The sequence below is a fragment of the Salarias fasciatus genome, chromosome 5 (assembly GCF_902148845.1).
Source record: "Salarias fasciatus chromosome 5, fSalaFa1.1, whole genome shotgun sequence".
In the NCBI taxonomy this organism is placed as follows: domain Eukaryota; kingdom Metazoa; phylum Chordata; class Actinopteri; order Blenniiformes; family Blenniidae; genus Salarias; species Salarias fasciatus.
In genome coordinates this window covers 15,343,648-15,370,995 of record NC_043749.1, presented here as the reverse complement: position 1 = coordinate 15,370,995, position 27,348 = coordinate 15,343,648, and the positions used below count along the sequence as shown (strand labels likewise).

The 27,348-nt window shown below is 43.1% G+C and overlaps 3 protein-coding genes across 7 annotated transcripts; 2 read left to right on the top strand and 1 right to left on the bottom strand.

Moving 5' to 3' along the window:
- Positions 1 to 1,668: 1,668 nt before the first annotated feature.
- On the bottom strand, positions 1,669 to 7,235 carry ppil1 (peptidylprolyl isomerase (cyclophilin)-like 1). The gene is made up of 4 exons (XM_030091334.1): positions 7,055 to 7,235; positions 6,689 to 6,843; positions 2,224 to 2,292; positions 1,669 to 1,958 (listed from the first exon to the last, which is right to left on the bottom strand). Exons 1-4 carry the CDS (start codon positions 7,108 to 7,110, stop codon positions 1,738 to 1,740), a joined length of 501 nt encoding a protein of 166 aa, XP_029947194.1. The 5' UTR covers positions 7,111 to 7,235; the 3' UTR covers positions 1,669 to 1,737.
- Positions 7,236 to 8,231: 996 nt separating this feature from the next.
- eno1b (enolase 1b, (alpha)) lies at positions 8,232 to 14,681 on the top strand. The gene is made up of 12 exons (XM_030091331.1): positions 8,232 to 8,311; positions 10,371 to 10,523; positions 10,729 to 10,824; positions 11,436 to 11,494; positions 12,106 to 12,175; positions 12,343 to 12,476; positions 12,571 to 12,793; positions 12,874 to 13,071; positions 13,229 to 13,430; positions 13,637 to 13,745; positions 13,887 to 13,945; positions 14,384 to 14,681. Exons 2-12 carry the CDS (start codon positions 10,439 to 10,441, stop codon positions 14,451 to 14,453), a joined length of 1,305 nt encoding a protein of 434 aa, XP_029947191.1. The 5' UTR covers positions 8,232 to 8,311; positions 10,371 to 10,438; the 3' UTR covers positions 14,454 to 14,681.
- A 3,017-nt stretch (positions 14,682 to 17,698) lies between these two features.
- Positions 17,699 to 26,871, top strand: rereb (arginine-glutamic acid dipeptide (RE) repeats b). 5 transcript variants are annotated; one of them, XM_030091530.1, is made up of 17 exons: positions 17,703 to 17,931; positions 18,762 to 18,810; positions 19,988 to 20,112; positions 20,692 to 20,791; positions 20,894 to 20,992; positions 21,252 to 21,332; positions 21,439 to 21,592; positions 21,688 to 21,774; positions 21,889 to 22,082; positions 22,294 to 22,464; positions 22,574 to 22,684; positions 22,875 to 23,998; positions 24,195 to 24,399; positions 24,484 to 25,186; positions 25,269 to 25,409; positions 25,501 to 25,675; positions 25,853 to 26,871. In XM_030091530.1, exons 1-17 carry the CDS (start codon positions 17,906 to 17,908, stop codon positions 25,884 to 25,886), a joined length of 3,579 nt encoding a protein of 1,192 aa, XP_029947390.1. In that variant the 5' UTR covers positions 17,703 to 17,905; the 3' UTR covers positions 25,887 to 26,871. The 5 variants fall into 5 exon arrangements, with proteins under 5 accessions (XP_029947387.1, XP_029947386.1, XP_029947388.1 ...); XM_030091529.1 differs by having other exon boundaries at positions 22,291 to 22,464; XM_030091527.1 differs by having other exon boundaries at positions 17,699 to 17,931; positions 24,195 to 25,186.
- Positions 26,872 to 27,348: the final 477 nt, after the last annotated feature.

Below are 27,348 nucleotides of genomic sequence, written 5' to 3'. Positions count from 1 at the left end.
TAACTTTTGTCTTGAAATGAGACTTCAAGTTTGTGTAATAAAACATGCTGGGATACTATAAGTTGTTTATTTGAAATGTGCATAGGATTTGCAATCATATGCAGACTGATCAATAAATGGTTAATGGGCATCAAATACTGTGTTGTGTGTGTGTGTGTGTGTGTGTGTGTATGTGTGTGTGTGTGCACGCCCAGTCTGGGTGTGTCCAACAAAAAGTAGTGGAAATTTTTCGAGCGTTTCCCTGGCCTAGCTCCAGCATGGCATTACATTAAAAGTTTTATAATTCATGTAATTCCAGACTTGTTAGAGCAGAGTTTGATGAAAGTTTAAATTCACCAGCCGACACAACTCAGCTGAAGATCAGACGTTAAAACACAAAGGTGGAACAACAAAGTGCTCTGAGCTCTGGAGAACGTGCTGATAAAGACCTCTATTGGGATGAAAACCAAGAAAACCATAAGTAATATAATAAATATATTTTGGATTATTTTTTTGGCATTATAAAATGCACTTCAAGATCAGTCTGGATACACCTCAATAGAGTGCACATTTATGGACTTTGGCAGACCTCCAGTTTATGTATGGTTGATATTTTGATGGACGTGTGATTGATGTTTTTCATTTCAAATCTCACGATCAGTTTTGCCTTAAGCGAAGTTGTGTTATCTTCAGTTATTGTGCTTCCTGTTAGTGAGAGAATAATTAAAAGACCAGGGAAGTTAAATAACATTCTAAAAAAAAAAAAAAAAAAGTGTTTTCACCAGGCAGAGGACATGTTTGGTCATAGCACTATGCAAATCATGCAATGCAGTACTTTCAAGGAAAACATGGAAACTGAATTAATAGGAAGACCGATGTTTGGTGATCCTTTGACCTCCAAACAGCATGAATTCTTTTCAGTTTACTGTAGGAAATCTGCAGAAGTTGATAGAAGCCTTAGGATGAAAGCAGACAACACGGGATATGATTTGTTTCATGATTTTAGTGAAACACGATGAATATTTTGGTTTGTCTAAATAAGTTATGGACCTTCAGAACTAATGAAAAATCTCCACGAGTGCTTTTTTTGGATCTGTGAGTCAAAACCTCCTCCTCAAAGGACTCTTTTTTTTTTTTGTTTGTTTGGACATTGGAAAGAAAGAGTCCCGTATCACTATCACTCCCAGGACACGCTGTTCTTCACGCTGAAGACAGAACTTAATGACATTGTATGTTTGGGGTTGGTGTCTTCTTTTGCAGGCTGATTGTGTTTCTGCATGATAAATGGCACTTTTACCTTCGGCCTGCATGAAGGTTTTAGACAATACTGGAGTTAAAATATCTCAGAACATGATAAAAACAAAGATTGTTAGCATTGCAAAGGCAACATTTAGAACATACACTATATGCTGCACTATATTTGAATACACTGAAGAGGTGTGTAAATATTGGACATTAAACTGTGTTCTATTTTTGCATTTTTATAATACTCATTTATCTTGTTGAAACACTTCTGTGTGGCAGAAGTTATCAGTTTTTACTACGTTCGTGTTTATTCAAAGGCCTGACTGGATTACAGCAGCAGACTGCATATGGAAATCTGTGTCACTTATTTACTTGTGATTATTTGAATTTCTGTATTTGAAATTGTCTTGAATTAAAAATGGAATTGACACGAGGGATCTGCCCCATGTTTGTGGCAAATTTATTTTGAAAATAATAAAAAAAACAACAGTGTGTAAAAACAACAGCATTGATTTAATTAGGAACAGTAGCTCTGACAATTTTGATGTCGTCGGCTGGACGATCTTGGGTGCTCGTCTCCACCATCCCGATCCGGTTCAGCACGGAGATTCCCTGGCACACGCGTCCAAAAATACTGTGCTTTGTATCCAGCCACTGGGTGGGCGCCAGAGTGAGGAAGAACTGACTCCCATTCGTGTCCGGTCCTGCGTTGGCCATCGCAATAATACCAGCACCTGACACACACACACACACACACACACACACACACAAAAAATCAATGGCATACATAAAAAAAAATGTGGATTTAAATTGATGGCTATTTCTGAGTCACATACCCATAGAAGTCAGTTTACAGAATGTTATAATTATTTCAAAATCAGTGTTGAAGATCAGTGGTTAAGTAAAGATGTGATTGCAGGTTTAGTTTGAAGTCTGCTGAATTTTTTTCCTTCTTGATCTCTTATGTATTTTTTTTTTTAAAACTGATTTTGGGATTACCTGTGAATTTTAGTTCTGGATTTAGTTCATCTTCAAACTGTTTGCCGTATATGGAGGCACCACCCCGACCTGTGAGAAAAACAAAAGAATATGGCAGATTAGTTGAAGAGAAAGTGTGGCTTGCCTGCATGAAGACATTAAAAAGCAAATGAGCGAGAAGAAAATAAGCCTTTTTATAACCAACGTAATCTTGAGAGGCTGCCAACAGGTGGAAAGAGAGCAAATCAATTCACTTAAATGTTCCATCACAGCTTGGTTGTGAGGGCTCCACGCTACAGCAGCTTTCCGTTTGCCACAGAATAAAGCTGGTGTGACATGATGGTGCCTGGGTGTGTAATTTTACATGGAAAGTCAGCTCTCCATCTTCGTACCTTCTTTTGTCAGAAGTGAACTTACACAATCTATGATAATCATCCACACATCACAGTGTATTTGAGTCACATGTGGGCAAGTTAAGTGCAATAAGTGTGAATTAAAAGTAGGACGTTAATAAAGGGACAAATCTTGTGTCAGTAGGAAATTAATGTAAATTGTTTAAATCTGAATTTGAAATGTAATTTATTGGTTTGAATGTGCATCGCTATAAAAGCCAAACTGTATATTAGGGCTGCACGATATTGGAAAAAACTGACATTGCGATTTTTTGGGGGCTTGCAATATATTGCAATATACATTGTGATATTAAAAATAGAAGAATTTTCACCAGATGACCTGAATAGCTCTATTTGGGGAGATGCCCACTTGACAGAAATACGTAGTGTTTCATACCGCTTGTCGAGCATGCGGATCATTTTTTTAAATCCCTCTTTAATGATCCATGGTGTTCAATGGCACCACGTCTTTCGCTAGGTAAAAAGTTATTGCATCCATGATTTGTCGATGCTGTTTGGAGTTCCTATCATATGGTAAATGCACGACACTTGTATAGCGCTTGACAGAGCTCAAAGCATTTCACACTGCTATATCACATCAACCCTTTCACTCCATACTGGGGCAGGCTGACAGAAGCGAGGCTGCCAATCTGCACCATCGGCCCCTCTGACCACCACCAACCATTCACTCTCACAACTTTCATACTAGGCAAGGTGGGTGAAGTGTCTTGCCCAAGGCGCCTGCAGGAGGGGGGATCGAACCACCAACCTTCCGGTTATAAGACACCTGCTCTACCAACTGAGCTACTGTCGCCCCATATGGTGTTATGCCGGCAAAGGCTTCTGTAACTGTTTTTTGAGAAGATGAATTTTCACCTGGGGTCTTTGGTTTTGCACTGCAAATACAGGAGCTTGTGATGGCGTTTCAAAGGGTCCAACAGGTTTGACGTATTACCTCGTGTTGAGGCAACCACGACGAGGCGCTGTCGGCAGAGAATGTTTTTTTGTTCCACGTCATCTTTTTTTATAGCCGAAATACGTCCAAATTTCACATGTTGACCTTCTTTTGAGGACTAAATCCTTCGTCGCTTCCTCCTGCATGTCGCCTGTGTTCAGAGTGTAGCCTGAGAGCACCCCCCCCCCCCCCCCCTGCTGTGGAGGAGGGAGCGGGGCGGTGAGTGCCGAGCAGGAGGGAGGGAGAGAGAGAGAGCGGCTGTGCAGAGCATGGAGCACCTTGCTGCTTTTACGAAGCAAAACAAAAGTTAAGAATAAAAATAATAATAAAAAAAATTGCACATCCTGCGATGTGACTATTGCACATGTGCACATTGCGATGGCGATGTTCAAACGATATATTGTGCAGGCCTACTGTATATCATTACATAAAAAATAAAAACAGCTCCTTAATTTATTCTCACTTTTCAGTTGCCCTTCTCTTCTCCAAATCATGATTATTGAATGAATGAATGAATGAATTTATTTCGAACATGCAAAAGAACGGAAAATAGGTCGTCACCAAAAACAACACATGCATAATAAAATTAAAAGAAAACGAAGACTGCATCAACACCCTGCATGTGTTACAGATCTGCATGCTCGGAAAGGAGTAGGAAGAAGTTAAACTTATTTATTCCTACCCCTTTTATCCACACCTCCTACAGTGATATTTTAACTTTAACGTAACACAGTCACAGCGTAACGTTTCCCCTATATAATACTTAATTTCTGTATATAATGTACCTCTACTCTATCATAGGAGAGGACAATAAACATTTTGAAGTGTTTTTCGCACATATTTTAACATACATACATCAAGAATTATATTTATGCATATATATATATATATATATATATATATATATATATATATATATATATATATAAATATATATTAGGGGTGTTTAAAAAAATCGATTTGGTGATATATCGCGATATGACGTCACGGGATTCTCGCATCGATTCAAAATACGTCCATATCGATTTTTAATTATGTATTTACCCGGCAAATATCCAATGCGGCGTCTTTTTGTGTGCTGCACTTTTACTCCTGGCCACTAGTTGGCAGCACACCACACCAAGAGCTTTGCAGAGCCTCCAGTCCGCCAGAGGAAGAACAGCATCTCGCGAGAGCTCTCCCCAGTGGTTTCTTTACACTACTGTCTCACGGTAATTGGATCACACGACAGTCTCCCGCAATGACGTATAGAATTACGTAATTCTATACGTCATTGGTCTCCCGTGGCGGAGGAAGTGGGAGACGCTCCGAGGAATATTTATAAAGCCGGAATCTGGACGCACTTTGGCTTTTACAACAAGGACGGAGGGACAGATAAGAGCCACGCCATTTGTAAAATGTGCTTTGCAAAAGTCAAACACCGCGGAAATACCACCAACCCACATGCATTTGAGCAGGATGTCCCCATGCAGGACACCCTGAGGGCTCTGGACAGCGGTGTGAGGGACAGGCTGTGTCCCCCCAGGAGTGTGAAGGAGCGTTGCCTCCTCAGCAGGTCCTTCCTCCCTGCTGCCATCAGATTCTACAGCCAGCGCTGCTCCAACCAGTCCAAACACACACCACACACTGTTCTAAATGACACTCCTGTGTATTTGTCTTCTCATGTCTCTCACATTTTTCTATAATATTGTACATATGTCTGTCCTATATGTATATTTAAATAATATGTAACTCATATCTGTTATTAATATTATACTTTACATATGTGTTCTGTCTTAAATGTATATTTAATTTATATTTGATTTATATCTGTTAGTGTATATCTGTTATTTCTTTATAACTGTCTGAAACTTACATTTAAACTATATTTAAATTATGTCATTTAGTTTGTATCTCTTATTTAATTATATTTATCCTAAATTTATAGTTAATTTTTCTATGTATGGTTGGACCTTGTAAATTCAAATATTTTGCATTTCTTTTCTGTTTCTTTCTTTTCTCTGTGCTGCTTAACATTGCAATTTCCCATTGCAATAAAGGAATTTCAATTCAATTCAATTCAATTCAATGTTTTACAAAGATTGCACTTTATTTTCTCAAAACATGTTACATTATTGAAGGTATATGTAGCCTTTATTTTTATTTACTGTTTAAATGAAAAAGTAGCCTGCAACTTGTTTGCTGTTAAATATAGTTGCTTGAGTGCTTCTGTTGCATTTGGGATGAATAAAATGTGTTTCATACAAGTTTTCTCATGAAGTACTACTAGTTTACAAATTTGTTGTTCCTAAAGTATCGCAATAATCGTCATGAACATTGGTATCGGGATATATCGAATCGTGACCCATGAATCGTGATACGAATCGTATCGCCAGATACTACGCGATATACACCACTAATATATATATATATATATATATATATATATATATATATATATATATATATATATATATATATATGTATACACACACACACACACACACACAAACGTATATAAACATATATACACATACAGTATATACACACATACATACATTTATATAAACACACGTATACGTACACACATACCTACATATATGCATATACATATACACATTCACACTCACCCATACATACATACATACATATATATATATAGATGATTTTATATTAGTTTAATGGTTAATGGCGCTGAGATCGTCCAACAGAGGGCAGGAGTGGGAACAGGCTGCCGAGAACACCATGGAGTCGTCATTAAACCCTTCATTTACACTGGAGGTTTTATGGTTTTTAACCCAGGTAAGGAACGTAAAGCAGGTTGCTGTCGAAAAATCAACAGCTTCCCATCTGCGTTCGGCTAGTTTTGCCTGACGCCAAGTCCCCGGATGTGTGGCACAAAAATGAATGGAAAAACTGAATTTGAAAGGAGAGAAGTGAAAATGAGATGCAAGAATGATTTAGGGCGCTGAATTAAATTGAATTAAATGCAGTTTCTGTTTTATTTTGATACACATTCACACGAATAGATTCTATTTCATTTTAGGAGATTCAGATTTAGATTTAAACCTCACTCCCACAACATTTACCACAGAGTGATATTAAATGACTGCTGATAAATGCGTTCTTCCAGTTATATTGTGGATGTACTGTGACCCACCTGTGCCTGTCGGATCTCCCCCCTGCACCATAAAGTCTTTGATGATCCGATGAAACTTGGTGTTGTTGTAGTAGCCTCTCCTGCAGAGCTCCGCAAAGTTCTTGCATGTTTTTGGAGCGTGGTTCCAGTACAGCTCCACCACGATAGTCCCCATCCTGCAAACGCATCAGCTCGGTTAACTTTTCTTTACCAGCGTTTAGCGCATCCGGTACAATGTGAAGTGATACATGAGTTATGTCTGCGCTTGTTAAGAAGATTCAGATTAAACAAATATACACCGAAACCGTCACAACCACGTCTGAACATAACTGGCTTCACATCCTCATGCTAGCCGAGTTAGCATCCATAGCTGGACTGATAACTTACGTCGTCTCTAAAGCCACTGTGGGAGGCTGCCATGTGTCTGGAGGAATCCCTGACATTGTCACTCCTTGTAGTAAAACTCAGCAGATGGTCAAATATATAGTTTCACTTATAGTATTTTTTTTTTACACGTGTTATTTATCCTCGTAGCGTCTTCCTTCAACTCATTTCAAACGGAACTTCTACTTCTGTGGTTTTCTTCAAAAAGTCAGCAAGTGCTGACTGCCCTCTTCTGGCCGAGTGCAGGTACTGCGAGGACTCCCATATATTTTTTTTTTAAAAGATGAATATAAATGAAACAGATGACGATGATTAGAACTTCTCTTGTCATTGTATTTTATTAACAAAATGACCTGGATATGAACAGCCCCGAAAGTGCTTTTTGTCTTGGTTCCTTGAGTTTTCACAATGCCCATCTTCTCATTTTTGCCTCCAGGGTTTGATTGATGTGTTTGTTCTTGTGTCACTTCACATTTCCAGTTTTATATTTGTTTTCATTTATTTATTTTTTTTAATTTATGAACAAATCCAATCAAAGTCAGATGAATAATTTCACATTGGTGTGAAAATCAAATTTGATTTAAACTCACGAAAAAAATAAGTGATTGATGAAGAAGCATAAAGTAGTTTAAATTAGAAACGTGCACGTCTTAGCTTGGCATGTGATGCAATCTAAAGAATGTGTTTTCAATGTGATGTGATGGATTGACTTCATCAGTCAATACTGAATAAATATAATTGGACTTTCATTCTCTTCAAAGCCTGAGCAGGATGTTACTGATTGTTCAGTGCAGACATAAGGAATGGAGAAAAAGAAGGTCTCTGAATCTGGATGTCCCTGTCTGGTTCTCTAGAGGTAGACTGTATGAAAGTTCCATTATCATTTTTTTCAGTTTAGAGCTCACAGGCCCAACATGTTGAGGCACCAACATATGTAATTCTGTACACTTTAATTGCAGTTATCTGAGTTATTTTTGCCTTTCCCTCATTTTAAACTGCTTCTCTATTCTCTGGATTCCACTTTGCATTTTTCCCCAGACAACCACTGCTCAAGATGACTGTGTGTGGAAATCCAAAATACTAGGATCATCTGGGGAAAAAGAGGCAGCAGCTGCTGTTCATATTTCAGACTGTGGGGGGCAGTAACAAGACTCCACGGTGATGAGAGTTCCTGTGTGGAGATTTCTAAAGGAAGCAGAGTGTCTTGGTCTGTCGAGTCTGTCGACCTTCCTCCTCCAAAGTCGGAACGCTCACGCGCTGGTATGTCTGTGTAAAGTCTGTCTTCATTGACATTTTCCTACTTTTACAAATATATTGCTAACGAATACTGGCTGTCGTAATTTGAATGTCCTCTTGCAAACTGGGGGTTTTGTTAAATAGGTTTTATATGTGGTTGGTGAGATTTGGGACACTCAAAATTCTTATATGATTCATTTACTTGTTCTTTTTCCCCAAATCTCAGATAATTTGAAGTGTTGCAGTATCACACAGAAGAGATTCTTGTCATATTGCCTCATAAACAGACAACGGTGTAGAATGTAATACTATTAAACCGTCACACGTGTTAATTTGAAATAACTAGTTCAATTTAGGAAGACTGTTATTGATATTGATAAATCTCCGCCATTGGGGCAGTTATAGTGAAGCATTTGCGCAAAAATAATAATAATAAAGGTTTATTGAATTGATAAGCACGTGTTTTAGTCTAGTGCATGTATTACTAGAAACCCAGTTTGGCTTTCGAAAATTAGATAAATTACTAAAAGTGGCTGTGATTGGTCAGGTGTGTGCTCATTTACCTGGAGAAAACCCAGGAGATCTCCACCGAGATGCCTCAATCCTGCCCTAAACACTACTCCGACCTGTGGATCAGAGTTTTGTTAGTTTTTTATTTAGGTGAAGACAGTAGCTCAGTTGGTAGAGCAGGTCGTCTTATAACCGGAAGGTTGGCAGTTCGATCCCCGCTCCTGTCGTTGTGTCCTTGGGCAAGACACTTCACCCACCTTGCCTAGTGTGAATGGTTGGTGGTGGTTGGAGGGGCCGACGGCGCAGATTGGCAGCCTTGCTTCCGTCAATCTGCCCCAGGGCAGTATGGTGTGAATGAATAGTGCAATGTAAAGCGTCTTTGAGTGTCCTGAAAAGCGCTATATAAAACCAATGCATTATTATTAATTTTACCTTAACAAGTTTTGTTTTTTATGACTGAGAACACAGCTGGCTAATCTTTCAATTAGTGGGGCCACAAACATTTCACTCTTCAGCAGAGGAACAAGTTACTTACTGCTATTTCAAATTCAGCTACTTTTTTCATGCAGCTTGTATAAATTCCACCTTCAAAGTCATTTAGTTTCATAAATTATCAGGAACAATTGCATGTCGTCTGACCTTCTTTGTTGTTTCACTTAAAAAAAAAAAAAAAAAAAAAAAAAAGGTTGTTGAACCCCATGTCTCCATCAGGAGTGTCAAACTCATTTTACTGGAAGCGCAACAAATAAGCCAATTACATTTTGTGCAGAGCCTAGAATAGCACAGTTCATGGTGAAAACTTCAAATGTTTCCCTTTTTTTAATACAGGAAAATAAGTAAAAATGCATCAGGAGACAGGGAATTCACAAAAAGGCTTGAATTTATTCATTTGGCAAAGGTCTGATCTTTAATGTTACTGCTTTTGGTTTTAATGTTTCATCATTGATGTTCTGATACTCTTGTGAGTCAACTGGAAACAACAGTTAAAATGAAACAATATTGCCTTTATCATTGCAGTCTTTGCAGAGTAATTTCTTTTTTCTTTTTTAAATTCTACGTAGTGCATCATTAATGTTCTTTTCTCTGACATGCAACTGTTTCCAGGTGAAGCCATTGTGGTGGTTATCTTTCCTGCATGTTTATCTGGTGATCAGAGAAAAGGGATTATTTGGGATATCCTGTCATGTGGTTAATGACAAAGTGACTTTGAATTGGCAGGCACTCAGCTGTAACTCAGGTATCGTCTTGTCGATACCTTAAATCTAAAATCTTAAAATTTTCATTTAATACCACCTGGAGGTAACTCCTAGATTGACCTTGCTCTGACGGTTGCAGCAGTTCCAGCATTGAAACAGCCTTGTGATTAATCAGATGAGGCAGACAAATCCAATTAGGACAGTAGTATGCCTGTTAGTGCACCTAAGCTTGCAGCTAGGTCAGGATATTTCTGTGGGTAAGTCTTCGAGAGGGAGCTTCAGGAAAGAAGAAAGAAGACAGGTATCTATTGTATACGCAGCGAAAACAATTAGCTTTGTGTTTCTAATTGCATCTTTCTTCTGATTGAACCTTGCAGCACACACTTTGTCTGGATCACGACTGGATAATATCGTTCATCTGCGTCTCATCTGAAGCACCTGCATCATGTCCATCCACAAGATCCACGCCAGAGAGATCTTTGACTCCCGTGGAAACCCCACCGTGGAGGTTGACCTTTACACTGACAAAGGTAGGCCTGAGCGTGACGCCTGCGGCTGGCTGGGGGGAGTCAGTGTAGTCCTGCATGTATGAAAAAGTAACTTGGATACAGTCCAGACTTACTGTTTCTATGGCACCACAGCTTCACTTGTAAACCAGATAAACCTTGAAACATGGCGTTTGTCATTGTTTTATGAATTGTCTTCACTGAATCCTCTGTGCTGTTTCTGTCTCAGGCTTGTTCCGGGCAGCTGTGCCGAGCGGTGCCTCCACTGGGATCTACGAGGCCTTGGAGCTCAGAGACAATGACAAGTCTCGCTACCTTGGAAAAGGTTTCTACATTTCTTTTGTTTGAAGTTTCTTATTCTCATTCATACATTACCTAGATTTTATCAACATGTTATTTCGACCAAAATGTATACTTGGATCACTGCTGCCTGAGTAAAATACATCTTTAATCTGAATGTAGTTTACTTGAAAGGATAACTTATTTTTTAAGAAAAAGCAGCACCTGTTATTTTTTCATTCGTCATCTTTACGTTCGCCCTCTCTCTTTTGTCCTCTTTGCCAGAGCTGAAGGGGTTAGTGAGTTCAAACTGTTTGTCCTTGTTGAAACTTAAATGTCTTCATTTGACAGCGAAGTCCACTAACTGCTCGTTAACTTGAACGTTTCTGTCAGTCACTTTTGGATGAAATGCATGGCGATGTGACTGGAAAGCATGTTGTCTCACCAGTGTCCAGAACTAGTCTGTGTTTGAAGTTTGTTTGAAATACAGTTGTGAAACAACAAAGTGGGGGGAGGTTTAAATTGCATTTCATTTTAAACTTTTGTGTGTCTCTGTTCCTGTGAGTTGCATGTTCTGCTAAATCAGTTTCTCTATCTTTGGCTACTGTGAAGTTTTCCGCAGCGTTGAAAGACTAATCACTGATCTGTTCATCACAGGAGTGACGCAGGCTGTTGGACACATTAATTCAACGATTGCACCGGCACTTGTTGGACAGGTAAGAAAATGACACTTATTTTAAAGGAGCACAGCGCAGTTTGCTCGTTTTATGCGAAACACCGACCCCTGCAGGCCTTAGGCGTAACTGTAGCTTAGTGAAAAGCTCGTGTCTGTGGCTTGTGCCCATGTACGTGCACAGAAGAGGGGAACTCCTTCCTCGCTCTTTTAGTAGCGCTCGAGTAAAATGTAAGTTTCTTTTGCCTGGTGGGGTCTGTGCTAGAGCTGTGGCAGTGCTAGAAGCCGGTCTTTTCTTACTTTCTGGAAGCTCCATCCTCAGTACTGCTCAGTTGTTGCTGCTAAGCGACTGCCGGAGTAATGGCGGACAAATCGAAACTTAAGGGTTGCCAGGCCAGCGGGAGCGCGCATTACGTCAGGCTCAGAGCGATTCGTACCCAAATCACTCATATTGCTGTGCCTTCAGTGCCCTGCACAGGGAAATAGGAGCGACTGCGATCTTGCAAAAATAGCTCTTGCTGCCCATCACGTGAAAACGTGTGTGGGTGTGAATAATTGAAAATTTAATATTTAAAACTGCGCTGTACCCCTTTAAGGTTTCAAAGAATTTCCCTCATGGATGTATTTTCCTGACGTGAATCTCACATCCCGCAGGATCTGTCTGTGGTGGAGCAAGAGAAGATCGACCAGATCATGATTGACATGGACGGCACAGATAACAAGTGTAAGAAACTTTCACCAATATATTTAACATGTATAACAATAACTAATGTTTCACCAATATAACTTTCATGTCATTTAAATTTAAGGTTTTCATGCAGGCAAGATTGAACCCTTTTGCAGACTTTATTCAAAGCTGATAATCAGTTGTGTTTTTTGCACTACCAACAGCCAGGTTTGGAGCGAACGCCATCCTGGGTGTGTCGCTGGCCGTTTGCAAAGCCGGCGCAGCAGAGAAAGGCGTCCCTCTGTTTCGTCACATCGCCGACCTCGCAGGAAACCCAGAAGTCATCCTGCCCGTGCCGGTGAGTTTCTGCGTGCCACTAAATGAAGCAGCGTTTCTTCAGCGTTTCTCTTTGAAGCTGCGGGTCTTATTCCTCCTCTTCCCTTCTCCACCAGGCTTTCAACGTGATCAACGGTGGCTCTCACGCCGGCAACAAGCTCGCCATGCAAGAGTTCATGATCCTCCCCGTCGGTGCAAGCACCTTCAAAGAGGCCATGCGCATCGGAGCCGAGGTCTACCACAACCTCAAAAGCGTCATCAAGAAGAAATACGGACAAGACGCCACTAACGTGGGAGACGAAGGCGGTTTCGCTCCAAACATCCTGGAGAATCAGGAAGGTAAACCTTTGGCCATTTATGTCACAATAAAATGATTCTTTTATTTATGACCGATATGTGCTTGATGTCAAACCCCGCAGCCCTGGAGTTGATCAAGGAGGCCATAAGCAAAGCGGGCTACACCAACGAGGTGGTGATCGGCATGGACGTGGCCGCTTCCGAGTTTTACAGGGACGGGAAATACGACCTGGACTTCAAGTCGCCCGACGACCCGAGCCGCTACATCTCCCCCGACGAGCTGGCCGACCTCTACAAGAGCTTCGTGAAGGATTATCCAGGTAAACGTCGGACAATTTTGACACATTGATGAGCGCGATGAGACCCGGACAGAGCAGCGGCTTCAGGAGCAGCACAGGGACTCCAGGCTGTTTATGCTCTGACGCTGCGTGCTATTTGTTGCTCATATCTGAGTGTTGATTTATCTCTCCTTCACAGTTGTGTCCATTGAAGATCCTTTCGATCAGGATGATTGGGCGGCCTGGACGAACTTCACGGGCAGCACAGACATCCAGATTGTTGGAGACGATCTGACCGTGACAAACCCGACCCGCATCAGCAAGGCCGTGGTGGAGAAGGCCTGCAACTGTCTGCTGCTCAAAGTCAACCAGATCGGCTCGGTGACGGAGTCGATGAAGGCGTACGTCAACTCCATAAACCTATATCACTCATTTATCATGCTTTTAATACATTTATTGCGTCAAGTCGTTTAGATTGGCTTTTGTTGAAGTGGATAAATATGTGGTAAATGTCCCACTTTGATTTGACCGGTCAACTGATCCAGCTACTTAAAGATGAACTCTGTTGTGATTCAGTCTATAAGCAACCCTCTGTGGTTCCCCGCAGGTGTAAGATGGCCCAGGAGAGCGGCTGGGGGGTGATGGTCAGCCATCGCTCGGGTGAAACTGAGGACACCTTCATAGCAGATCTAGTGGTCGGGTTGTGCACTGGACAGGTGACCTTTACCGAACAGGAGTGACCTCAAGCAACACACTCAACATGAACGCATGTCTAATACTACAGGATCATTACTGACACACGGGAATAGCACCGACGTGCACTGTGGCTGAAATACATGTTTTCTATACATTGACAGATAAAGACTGGAGCTCCGTGCCGCTCTGAGCGTTTGGCCAAATACAACCAGATTCTCAGGTGAGCCTTCTGCCCCGCACAAGAATTTAATACTTTTTTCTTTTTTTTTTCATGTAATCTCACTGTTCTTGATGTATTGTGTTGGCCCAAATATAGCATGACACCTCCTTCTTACTTGGTACATAATTAGAAAAAGGTTTTGGAAACCTAATCGTGCTTTTTCCTAAAAATGCAGACATCCACACATTGAACTTAACAGCTGTTTTATTTTGGGGAAACATGGTGGGACACAAGCTCACAGCTGCTAAACAGTGCGTCTTTGAGTTGCATCTTTTTAAATTCATTGATAATCAACTACATCCAGCAGCAACAGCTGTCTCGGTGGTGTCTGAACAGATTTTCCAACTGTGTTGTCTTTTTTTATTCAAATTTAAAGCAGTAAAATATCTAATAATACTAATCAAACTCGAAACTGACCCTGCGTCTTTTTCTCTGTAGAATTGAAGAGGAGTTGGGAGACAAGGCTCGATTTGCTGGGAAGAACTTCAGAAACCCTCTGAACCAGTAGAGTACTGAAGAATCTACTGCTGCGATACACAACAGCACACTGGCTAACACCAAGCACCTCTGAGGGAGAACTGTGAATGTAGAATTACTGACAACTTTCTGCAGCTGCGACTGTTAATAAACCTTAAACTTTTTCAACATGGTGAAAATTGATAGACTGTAATTTAAGCACAGCATTAATAATTAAGCACTTAAAAACTGTATTGAAAAGATGCACTGGGAGTCACAATAAAATTTTGTTAGTGAAAATATGCTGTTTTTTTTTTTCTCCTCCAGCCTTCCTATACTGATGAAAAGGACTGATAATTCAAGATTTAAAGTTTCTTTTTAATAAGTTTTGCACCAAATGTATTCCATATACTTGGTGGCGAAGTTCAAGTTCAGAGTTCAGAGTGATGAGAACACAAGTATTCCATCTGAAGTGACCGTCCTTTTCCTGTGGTGTGAGAATATTTTAGAATATATATTTCGTACGGGATGTAATGACAATTTTATCACACTTCTAAATGACAGTTCTGAAACTGCATGATGGCCCAAAATGAATCATGCAAAAAGGTGTAACTTAAAATGGGATTAAAGTGATGTAATTTTACATTAATGGTCCTCCAACTGATTCCAAACAGCTTCTAAAAGAAAGTAACTTTATTTAGTGAAAATATGAATGTATCCAAAACACACTGGATGCATCTCGAGTCTGATGAGGCATCAGTGTTGCTGGATTCATATGATGTTCAGGTTTATATATATATATATATATATATATATATATATATATATATATATATATATACATGTTGAAATGGTTGAATAAGTTTAGCTGCTTTCCAGATGAATGCCTTTTCAAACATACCCCAAATGGAATGATATGGCTTTTTATTATGAAGGAAGTGCACTGAAATGTATAAGTAAAAATAGAAATTGTAGAAAAATAAAGATTTCAGAAGAAATGCCGTAAAATGTAAAAAAAAAAAAGAAAAAAAACCCTGAATACTAATTTTTTTATTTGTACTAAAAGCTCTTTAGTAGTACAGTTATATATTTTTATTTATCATCTTCAAAAAATGTACATTAGCAATACATTTTGAGATTAATTAATTGTTGATTAATTTAATTGATAATTTGGTAATAAATTAACAATACATTTTGATTTTCCTTACAATTTATATTTAAACTTAATTCTTTACAAAAAAAATTAACAATAGTATTTCAGTTTTTTTTATTCTGTACTCTTAAATTTCAATTTCCTTTTATGTCTAATGAACTTTTCATAATTCCTAACCAGTTTGTAAAATTAAAAAAAATATATAGTGGTCAGTGTTTAGGAATCATTTGAAAATGTTAAGCAGCTCATATTAAGGAGAGGAGTAGCATTTGAAACTCAGATACAGCACCTCAAACCTTAAAGCCATGTTCATTCTTCCAGTCACAGTTTAGCCTTGTACATATTATTTGAATGTTTGATTTTTACTCTTACTCATTTTTTTTTTACATTCTATTGTAATTATATTCTGTGAGGAGCAATGCTGTAAAAGAATGTCCCTCTTTAATTAGTAAAGCTCCATCCATCCATCCATCCACAATTATTTGTTCAGATATCCAAATAATTGAATCCTGGTGTTCTAGTCACTTTCATGGCAACCCAGGTGTATGAACTCAAGCACGCAGGCCAGCAGACTAATTCTATAAACATTTGTGATAAAATTGGTTGCTCTCACAAGCTCAGTGCATTCCAGTGTGGTACAGTGATTAAAAGTTCTGCACTATTAAGAGTAGAGCAGGGTCAGACAATGCTGTGGCACTTCGTGCACGGAGGTCACCAACTAACTTTCTGCAGTCAACAGACCTCAGAACTTCATGTGATGTCCAGATGAGCTCAGAACAGTGCATGGAGAGCTTCATGGAGAGTTTCAGGCCGTGCAGCTGCATCGCAGCCTTACTTCACGAAGTGCAATGCAAAGCGTCGGATGCAGCGGTGTAAAGAACAACGCCTCTGGACTCTTGAACTGTGGAGACTTGTTCTCTGGAGTGACCTATCGAGCACCATCTGGCTATCTGATGGACGAGTGTGGATCAGGAGAACAGTACTTGTCTGACTGTACTGAGTGTAAATTTTGATGGTGTGAGGTTTTCTAGGGGAACTTCAGCTCGGCCTCTCCGTTTCAGAGAAAGGAATTCTGAACGCTTCAGCTTTTGGACAAGTTCATGCTCCCAGCTTTGTGAGAACAGTTTGGAGATGGCCCCTTCCTGTTTCACCATGACTGCTCACCAGTGCACAAAGCAAGGGCCTTGAAAACATGGATCATGCCATCAACTTGATATAACATCTTCAGGATAAATTACAGAGAATATGCTGCAGATGGGCCATCAGTGTCTCACCTCTTTAATGCCCTTAAGTCTGAAATTCACATGAAAACACTTTTAAACCTTGCAGAAAGCCTTCCTACAAGCATGGCAAAGGATGGACTAAATGGGAGTTCATATAGGTATTGTTTCCTGGACACTGCCTGCATGTGTAGGCAAGCAGACATTTGGCAATATAGTCTATCCAGCTGACAACCTTTTTTATGTCAATAATGTGGCTCTGTAGACAGAACTGTGCTTGAATCAATAGTTCATAATAACATTATTGATCAAAAATCATCAATGTTGTGTCTATTAATAGAATACCACATCAGCTGTGCAACAATATTTATAAAGCCAGGAAAAAAATAAAATATCAAATTATCACTTGTTTAATTACACTGTTAATTACATCTATTTGCGTCACTGTTGATTATGGCATATTAATTCTCATGTAATCCTGTTCTAAAGACATGAATCAACTGGATTGCGAAATACATCGAAAGCACTGAGTAAAAGGAGCGCGTGTGGGATTGTTTCTGTGCTGGTCAATGTGCAGCCTTACATAACATGTCTAATATCCGCAGCGGAGCGCGCGGCGCGGCGAGGCGAGGCGCGGCGCTGCGCGCGGGGGGATGTTGTTTGATTCATGGCCGCCTGTGCAGCGGCGGCGGCGGAGGAGGAGGAGGAGGAGGAGGAGGAGGAGGAGGCGGCGGCTCTCCGGGCTCATCAGCTGCTGATCCGCGGCACATGCTCAGTTATGTACACCCAGACAACTTTGAAGGCTTAGCTGTGGCTGCTGAGGTCATTGCTCCAGAGAGAAAGAGCGAGAGAGAGAGAGAGAGAGAGAGAGAGAGAGAGAGAGAGAGAGAGAGAGAGAGAGAGAGAGAGAGAGAGAGAGAGAGAGAGAGAGAGAGAGAGAGAGAGAGAAAACACGCACAGAGCGAGTCCCTCCACTTACGCCGCCTCCATTTTGAATAGCCATGTAATAGGGGATTCGCATACTTGGTGTGTGTGTGTGCGCGCGTGCGTGCGCGCGCGGGTGTGTGTGTGTGTGTGTATCGCCCACTGCGCTGCGTAGTGTCAACAAGCCACATCCAAACATCCCTCGACATGGACGACCTGTTCAGCCCGCGGAGGTAACTTCCCCGCCGTCCTGCTTCGCGGTTTGCTCGGACTTTTGTGCGTCTTGTCGGCGCGTTCCGGGGCTTTTCGGCGACATTCGGGAAGGTTTTCGTGTGGGTTTATCGGAGTGTCAGTGGTCACGAAGTTCGTGTCTGGCTAACAAGCTAGTAGCCAAATAACGCTGGGACTGTCTCGTTAGCAGCTAGCCGCTGCTTGCTCGCTTTTTCCCTCCTCTCCCCCTGCAATATTTATAACATGCAAATGTGTATTTTCATACTGACTTTAAAGTCGGATTGACATTAATTGTCGTCGGGAAGTCGTGTTTAATCGCGCGGCTGCTAAATCCTCGTCGGGTTTGACGCGTATTTGCACGGGTCAGATCGCGTAGTGTTGCATGCTAGCGCGGGGTTTAATGTGGATTGCGCACTGAGGTTAGCCAGCTTGTGTTTTTGCTGTCAGCACTTTGGGATCTGTGAAGTAGCACACACTGTTCTCGTAATGGTGACCGTAAAAATTAGCAGCTCGCGTGTGATTGATTGACAGCGTTTTGCGGTCGCCCGAGCGTCGGATTTCATTCATGTAATATAAGGAAACGTCGCGGGTCACGGCGGAGATTGGCTCTCGGAGGCGGAGGGGCGGGATGTTGTTCTCCTGCTGCCGAAATCTGTGTGCAGGAAGGAGGAGGAGGAGGAGGAGGCTGCCTTCACAAGTCATGCACATATTGATCATATGTCTGTGTGCACGAAGCACGGTGTTAATCATCCGTTAAATATGCAGCAGGGGGACTCAATGTGCACGGTTTACCTGAAAGCTCGTGATGGTCAACATGTCTGTTTGTTTGCAGGAGCTTGAACAGCACCCAGGGCGAGATCAGAGTGGGGCCGAGTCATCAGGTACAGTTTCATACTTTCAGAAAGGTTTCAGCAGGCAGAGGGGAAAAACAGGCAGAGGGAATTGAGCTACCATTCAGTCGTCATTATTTTCACAGGTTTCTAATTGCTCCTATTTTTTCACTTGTAAATTGCCAACAAAATCGGTGGTACTGTCACTTAGTGATGACTTCTAAATTTTGCTCCAGCTTAGGACATCTCGAGCTGCATTTCTTTACGTGTCCTCTTCCAGTGAGGAAGCAAAGCTGAGATGTCTGGGTATGAAACACATCAGGCACAATTCAGATCAATGGCAATGATCAGACATGGTGAATTAGTGGGTCATGTGCCACTTTTCCGTCCTTTTAAACACTAAGAACAGAACTGTGACCCAGTTTCTGAAAACCAATAAAGAATTGAATTTGCAGATGATCAGCTGTGGAAGATTAAGTCATTTAAAACAATGAGTAGATACACTGTGACTACTGTGCTACTGAGTTCATTTTAAAGTGAGAAAGAAAACTGGAATGCTTACACATTGAAGAAGTTGAATTCATGCACAAGTAATTTTTGTAATTTAGCTGCTGAAATTTACATTTATTGTTATTGAGATGCTCAGTGACAACTTGGCCCTGTTACAGTTTTGACAAAGTTTGTTGTTTTAAGGTATAAATAAACACTCCGGGTTTGGCATTAGCTTTGATGCCTTATTACATTACTTGAAAAGTTTGTAGGATTCTGTAATACTCCTGCTCAACTAAACATTGTAAGTATTAACATATGAACTATTCGGATGTATAGTCTTTTCTTTCTAAGCCAGAGCCTAACTTTATTCATGTTGGTTACCAAAGAGTTACGATAGCATTTGCAAGCTCGGAAGTATTTTCCCCTGAGGTATAATAAAACCCACGAGGGCCTATTTTTCCAAAAAGGAAATTTTCTGGAATGCAGGGTGTAAACACACTTATAAATGTTAAATTGAATCTGACGCATTTCCTGTGAGCATCTTAAGTGAAAATATGCTTTAATAAAAACATTTATTTAACCAGAAACCTGAGCAGATGTTTTGTTAGATTTAGTTTCTGCTGTCAGTTTGCTCCCAGAATGTAAACAAAGGTTTCTAACCTCGTTTGAAGGAGTCTTGAAAAGGTGATTATGAGGCACACAGCTGCTTTGTTTACAGCTTTGCTTTTTGCCGCAGGCGAAGCTTCCCGAGCTGCAGCCACGGCCTCCACCTGCTTCACAGACGCAGACGGAGAGCGAGGAGCTCATGTGGACGCCCGGGGTCAATGACTGTGACCTCCTCATGTACCTGAGAGCCGCCAGGTCGGTGCCGGCGCATACTTTGAGTCAATGTACACATATCTGCATACTTTTGTTCTCTCTTTATTACTATGCCAAGTTTACAAAAATATATTTTTGTTAATGTCATCAAATAAAATTTATGGGCATCCGTTATAATATTACCCAACAACATAACAGTTTATTTTCCATTTTACTTCTGGAATGGTAAACTGTAAAAAAAAATGCCTTTTGCTGTACAACGGATAAACCCCTAAAATAACTAGTATTACTTCCTCTTTTTTAGAACAATCATTTGAAAGTCCCACACAAGGAGGAAGTGCATGTAAAACAAACCAGCTTTTGATTTCTATTGTGCTTAAACCTACTTTATGAATTGAATTACACTGATGATAAATAACTTCCTTCAGTGTGTCACTGTTTTTTTTTGTTCTTTTGTTTTTTTTGCAAACTGTCCTTGCTGATCATGCAAGTGAGGCGGCTTTAAATGAGAAAGGGCATTAGGACAAACGGGAATGTCTTCTGCCAAACGTTTAAAGAGAATTGCTCCCTCCGTATTTATTTCACTCCATCTAAACCTGTTTTTTTTTTCTTTCTTTTTAGGAGCATGGCAGCGTTTGCAGGTATGTGCGACGGCGGCTCCACGGAGGATGGATGTTTGGCAGCGTCCCGTGACGATACCACCCTCAACGCTCTCAACATGGTACAGAGCTCAAATCTCAACTGTCATTTACACATCAGATGTGACAGACAACAATATCATGCCTTAGATGTTCAAAGGTATAATGTTGTTTCTCATTTTCAGCTCCACGCGAGTCACTACGATGCTGCAAAAGCTCTCCAGCGTCTGGTGAAAAAGCCTCTCCCGAAACTTATTGAAAAATGTTGGTCGGAGGATGATGTGGTGAGCAAGCATCTGTTTGTATTAAACTTCTGTGGATGGTTTTCCTTGATGTTCACAGTTTTCGTCCCTTCAGCGGTGCAGATAGATCTGTATTTTCTTTAAATAGCTTCATCGGTTTCCATTTAAAAAAAAAAAAAACTCGATTTCTCTTATTGTAGTGAAAGGTTAATGTACTCAGATGATAGATGCCTCAGCATACAGTGATAGTAACTCTACTTGACCTGCTTGAATGTCCTTTTATGGGACCCGTCTCTCACAGAAACGCTTCATCAAAGGACTGAGACAATATGGAAAGAATTTCTTCCGCATTCGAAAAGATTTCCTCCCAAGCAAGAAGACTGTAAATATACTTTGTTTTTTTTCCACACCGAAAAAAAAAAACTGCAACACATACAGTGACTTTTATCCACAGTGCTATTCCTGAATGTCTTTGTTGTGAATATCAGGGAGAGCTGATCACGTTTTACTACCACTGGAAGAAAACTCCAGAGGCTGCTGGCACGAGAGCTTACCGGCAGCAGCGCCGGCAGCCGTCATCTCGGAAAGCAAAGACTCGATCTGCGGCCGCTCCCGTAAACCCGCCTTCTCGAAATTATTCAGGTGAGCTCCTCCCCGTGTGGCTCAAAGCGATGCTGTCTGCTAAATGAAGGATTAGGAGAGTGATATTTGACTCAATCCCGTTTTGTTTTGCACAGTGGACGCCAGCTCTGCCAGCGAGGATGACCTCGACAGTGAAGACAGCGAGCAGGACGTAAAGAGCTGCAGCCACTGCGGGACAACAAGTGAGTGTTTGTGTTGGGTCCCGTTCAGTGAGAAAAGCTTTTTCTGTCAAAGGTTTTAGTAGCGATGGCACTTGGAATCCATTACAGAACTTGGACCATTTTTTCCTTCAACAGATTCAAAAGATTGGCACCAGGGCGGACGGCACAACCCTCTGCTGTGCACAACGTGTCGCACGTATGAAAACAAGCATGGATGTCTTCCGCCCGCTTCCAAATCTGCAAGCGGTTCGTTCATGTTTAAACCCGTTAAAGCAGAAGAAGAGGTGAACAGCAAGCACGGCATGAGGACACGGCGCAGCAGAGCACCTGTAAGCCTCAAAGATCACCACTAACAATTCATTTACCATTATTCTTATAGTCCTCATAAGCAAACTGTAAAATCTGGCCTTAAAAATATGACTATTTTACGATTGCAAGGAGAGATGGAACAGCTTTCTTAAAGTTCTCTGGATGTAGTTCTGTATGCGTCGACTCATTGGCCTCGCTTTGCGGGTGATTTCATTTTCCTCTTTAAAGCAGTTGTCGTCTTTAAGAAGTGGCCACAGGAGACTCACAGGCTCCCCGACCAGTGAGGATCGGCAGTCCAGCAACCCGTCTCCCAGCGGACCCATCTCAAGTTCTTTGAGATCGTCATCTGTGGATAGTAAGAACGACTCCACGAAGAAAACGAACAAGGACAAGGTAAGCCGGGTGAGGACATTTCATATCTGCCATGCAGGTCTTATATTCACAGCCTATGGAGTTTTAGGGATTCTGATTGTCAGATTGTGTTTAAACATCATTACTGCTGTTTCTGCAGAAGATAAAAGAAGAGGTGACGTTGCCAAAGACATCGAAACGTGTTCGGGAGACTCCTGCTCAGGAACCTGACGAGCCTGAAAAGGTTACACCTAAAAGGCCAAAGACCCAGGTGAGTAACTTAAACATAAATACATGTGTGACCTTCATCCATTTTGTTATTGCATAAAGATGGTTGTGATATATTATAGAGTTTGTGAAAGTCGATACAAACGGTCTCCAAATTGAGACAAAAGTCATGTTTTCCGAAATACTGATTGAATTTTAAGTATCAAATGGTCACGTTTAGTGTTTTCCCTCAGGATCCACAGGGCTCCCGGTCAGAGGGAGAGGCGGAGGTGGAGGAGGAAAGCTCTTCAGAAAGCCGCAGCGCTCAAGACGATGGCAGCAGCGACACCAAAGACATCGATCAGGACAACCGCAGCTCGTCTCCCAGCATTCCCAGCCCTCAGCAGGGCAACGAGAGCGACTCGGACTCATCGGCCCAGCCGAACGGCGTCCCTTCGGAGCCCGCTGCCCCCGCGGCGGTGTCGGCCGACACGCCGGTCCCACAGGCCTCCGCTCCTGCTGCCCCCGTTCCCCCTCAGCCAGTACAAAGCATGCCGGCCGCCGATCCCGCGCAGAGTACCCCTCCTTCCTCTCCAGACGTCCCTCAACCGGCTGCCGCTCAGTCAGCCGCCGCATCGGCTCCGAGCGGCCAAGCGCAGCCCGTCTCTCACTCGCTGCCCGGCCCCCCCCCTCCTCCGCTCCCCTCGGCCCTGGGTCCGGATTCCTCCCTTTCCCCGGCGTTTCAGGTCCCTCCTGCGCTCAGCGCCGCACAGCCCCTGCAGCCACATGGCCCCCCGACTCAGGCCCCGCAGCGTCCCTCACCCCTGTTCCGGGAGGCACCGCTCCCACAGCCTCCTCTGTCGGGCCCCCAGATCAAGCCCCCTCCCACCACCCCCATCCCACCCTCCCACAAACAGCTGCCGCACCAACCCGCTGCACCTTTCCCCCAGATGCCTGCAAACCTGCCCCCTCCTCCTGCTCTGAAGCCACTCAACTCCCTGCCCAACCAGCACCCCCCGGGCGCCCCCCCTCCCCCGCTGCAGCTCATGCCGCATCCCCTGCCAGGGCAGGCCCTCCCCGCTCAGCTTCCAGTGATCTCTCAGGTGCAGACACATCCCGGAAAAAGCATGACCTCCTCCCACCCTCCCGCCGCTTTAGCGCCCTCCGCCATGGGCCCCGTCCCGAGCCTGCAGTCGTCCTTCCCGCCGCTCCCTCTCAGACCCTCGCCCGGCGGCTCGGCGACGGGGTCACAGATTCAGATCAAAGAAGAGCCGGTGGATGAGGTGGAGGAGCCGCAGAGCCCCCCCTCTCCACCCCGGAGCCCGTCTCCAGAGCCCACCGTCGTCAACATCGCGAGTCACGCCAGCCAGTCTGCGCGGTACGTTCAACGTCATTCTTAGAACACTGGATTGTGGATTGTGATGATGTTTCACCAAGTGCATGGCAGGGTTGTGAATATTTGCTTGTTGTGTTTTGTTTGTATCATATAAAAGCTCCTCGGATGAATCACGGTGTGGTTATGTGTGAATAAGGCGGATATGGCTCATGAACGTTACATCTGCTTTTCCTCTCAGGTTTATCAAACATTTGGATCGTGGTTACAACTCGTGCGCGAGGACGGACCTTTTCTTCACTCCTCTGTCGTCCTCCAAGCTGGCCAAGAAGAGGGAGGAGGCTGTGGAGAAGTCGAGAAGGGAGGCCGAGCTCAGCGCCCGACAAGAGCGCGAGCGCGAAAAAGACCGGGAGCGAGAGCGCGAACGGGAGGCGGACAGAAACGCCGTGAGTGCAACATGTTTTTTTCCTTCTAATTCCCAACCTCTGCATGGTAATCCGTGTCGCCTCACACCCCGTCTGTGCTTCCAGAGAGCCTCCACCTCCTCCCACGACAGTCGCATGAGTGAAGTGCAGATGGCGGCTCAAGGCCACGGGCGCCCCTCCTTCGAGCAGCCGCCCACGACGGTCGCCGCCGTGCCGCCCTACATCGGGCCCGACACGCCCGCCCTGCGAACCCTGAGCGAATACGCCCGGCCCCACGTCATGTCGCCCACCAACCGCAACCACCCGTTCTACGTGTCCCTGAGCCCCGGCGACCCGCTGCTGGCGTACCACATGCCCGGCCTGTACGCCGCCGAGCCCAGCCTGAGGGAGCGCGAGCTGAGGAACCTCCGCGAGCGGGAGCTCCGCGAAAGAATGAAGCCGGGCTTCGAGGTCAAACCTCCGGACCTGGAGACCCTGCACCCTTCGGCCAATCCCATGGAGCACTTCGCCCGACACGGGGCGTTGGGTCTTCCCCACATACCCGGGCCCCCCCACCCCTTCGCGCCCTTCCACCCGGGGCTGAACCACCTGGAGCGGGAGAGGATGGCGCTGGCGGGACCTCAGCTGCGCCCGGAGCTGAGCTACGCCGAGCGCCTCACCGCGGAGCGGCTGCACGCCGAGAGGATGGCCTCCGTGGCGACCGATCCCGCCACCAGGCTCCAGATGCTCAACGTGACGCCGCATCATCACCAACACTCTCACATACACTCCCACCTCCACCTCCACCAGCAGGACCCCCTGGGCCAGGGTGAGCCACTTACTGAGCAGTGATTCTCCCGATGCTCTGAGAAAAAGCCCAAATTCACCACAAGTCTAATTTCTCCTCGCAGGTTCAAGCCCACATCCTCTGGTGGACCCCCTCGCCACGGGGCCGCGTCTGGCCCGATTCCCTTTCCCCGGAGGTCCCATTCCCAACCCTCTACTCAGCGAACTTCCTCACGATCATGAGATGCTGCGCCATCCGCTGTTTGGTTTGTAATCTCCGCTCCTGATGTGACCGCAGACCATCGGATCGCCTCTCTGAAGTCAACCCAGCCGGTCTCATCTTGGTGCTTTTCATAGGCGCTGCGTATCCACGAGAGCTACAGGGTCCAATTCCTCAGATGTCGGCCGCTCACCAGCTGCAGGCCATGCACGCCCAGTCCGCAGAGCTGCAGAGGATGGCGATGGAGCAGCAGTGGCTGCATGGGCATCACCTGCATGGAGGCCCTCTGCCCAGCCAGGAGGATTACTACAGGTGAGCAGTTACACTGCAAACTGTCTTTTTGGGGAGTTTTCTACTTCACATCATTGATATATAATCAAAAATCCAGTTTGTTTCTATACACGTGGACACTGCATGAACAGACGTTGTGTGAACACAGCGCAGGTGAAACATTCCACAAAGTCTTGACTCGCCTTTTTGTTGTTTTAGCCGCCTGAAGAAAGAAGGTGACAAGCCATCTTGATTCCCAGGTGGTGCATGCCCCGAACCCCCACAGCTATACTCAATACTGTGTACTTTTGAAACTGTAAGAAAATATTTTGTGTGTCATTTTATTTGTTTTAATATATTTTAGAAAATAATTGTGGAACTTTATGTGCATTCCTTGTTCAGCACTTACCGGGACTGTCGAAGTCCGTCTGAGTTTTTCATATCACCTTAAAGATTTATACTAGTTTTATTGTCCGAATGAGGAGCGGTGCTGCCCGCCGATGGGAGATTCAAAGTCATACGTTTTCTCGAACTGGTTGTTGAGAAGTTTCGTATTCAGTCTCATGAATTTGCTAAAGTACAACTCTTATAAAGGATATGAAAACAGACCGACTTTGGTGTTGATTTGAAAATCCCCTCTAATGATTTCAGAAAGATTTCCTTGTACAGAATGACATTTAAATCAGTGTGTGGATGATTGTAACGACCTAGCATGACTCTCAGTCTCCTCTTTCCACTGAACTAGAGTAGCAAGTTGCATTGTGGTGTTTAGACTTTGGAAGCATAATCGAGGTTGGATCCTAAATCTGCTAAATATTTGATTAAATCTTAAAAGTTTTATATTTCGGAATATCTTTTCACAGTATAACCGAAGCTTTTATTCACTCATTTTTTGAGACTGTAAATATTACATGGTCACAATATTCTATCTGAATGAATGCTATTGATATGTCAGTAGGTGTGGACACTTGACCCCCGATTCAGCAGTAAACAATAAGCTAAAAACAGCATAGTATTATAAGGATGGAACATTATTAATTGGACCACGATGTGTCGCTAAAGACGAAGTTTTATCCAAAATGTGTATTTACGTTGTTTTAATGATCTAATTGAATATAAACTCGATCTAAAAACACTTTAACCAAGATTTCACAAACTGCCTAAATTCAGTATTTATGTGATAATAGTATGAAAGTGTATCCATGGCATATTTATTTCAATAAATATTTCTGCATTGACACCCTCTGGTCTCTTGTGCTTCCTGAAGCTCTGCAGTTGAAGAGGGGAGGAGTTACTTTCTTTTCTTATTTCATCTTTATTATATAAATAACAAAGCTAGAGTGATGTTCCATTGGTGGAAAGTTCACCATGAATGGTCTGCCTTGTTCGGACTGCATGTTGAATTTACTGCAGTATCTTTGCGAACAAATCGAGACTTGCACAGCTTCTGAAAGTGGTTCGAAAAGCATCAGGATACAGATATCTGGAAGTCACACCTGGGCGTGTTTTAACCTGTCCGAGCGTGACGAGTGTTGACACGCCCAGGTTAAAGGACAACGCTGTTGGATTCGACTTTATTGGTTTGTGTGGGATGCCGATGCACGAGGAGTCCTGCTCTTGCTCCTGCTTTCGAACTCATTATCTTGGACAAAGAAAAAAAGCCACATTTCTTGTTTTATTGGATTAAATAACTTAGCAGCACAAAGTCAGCAACA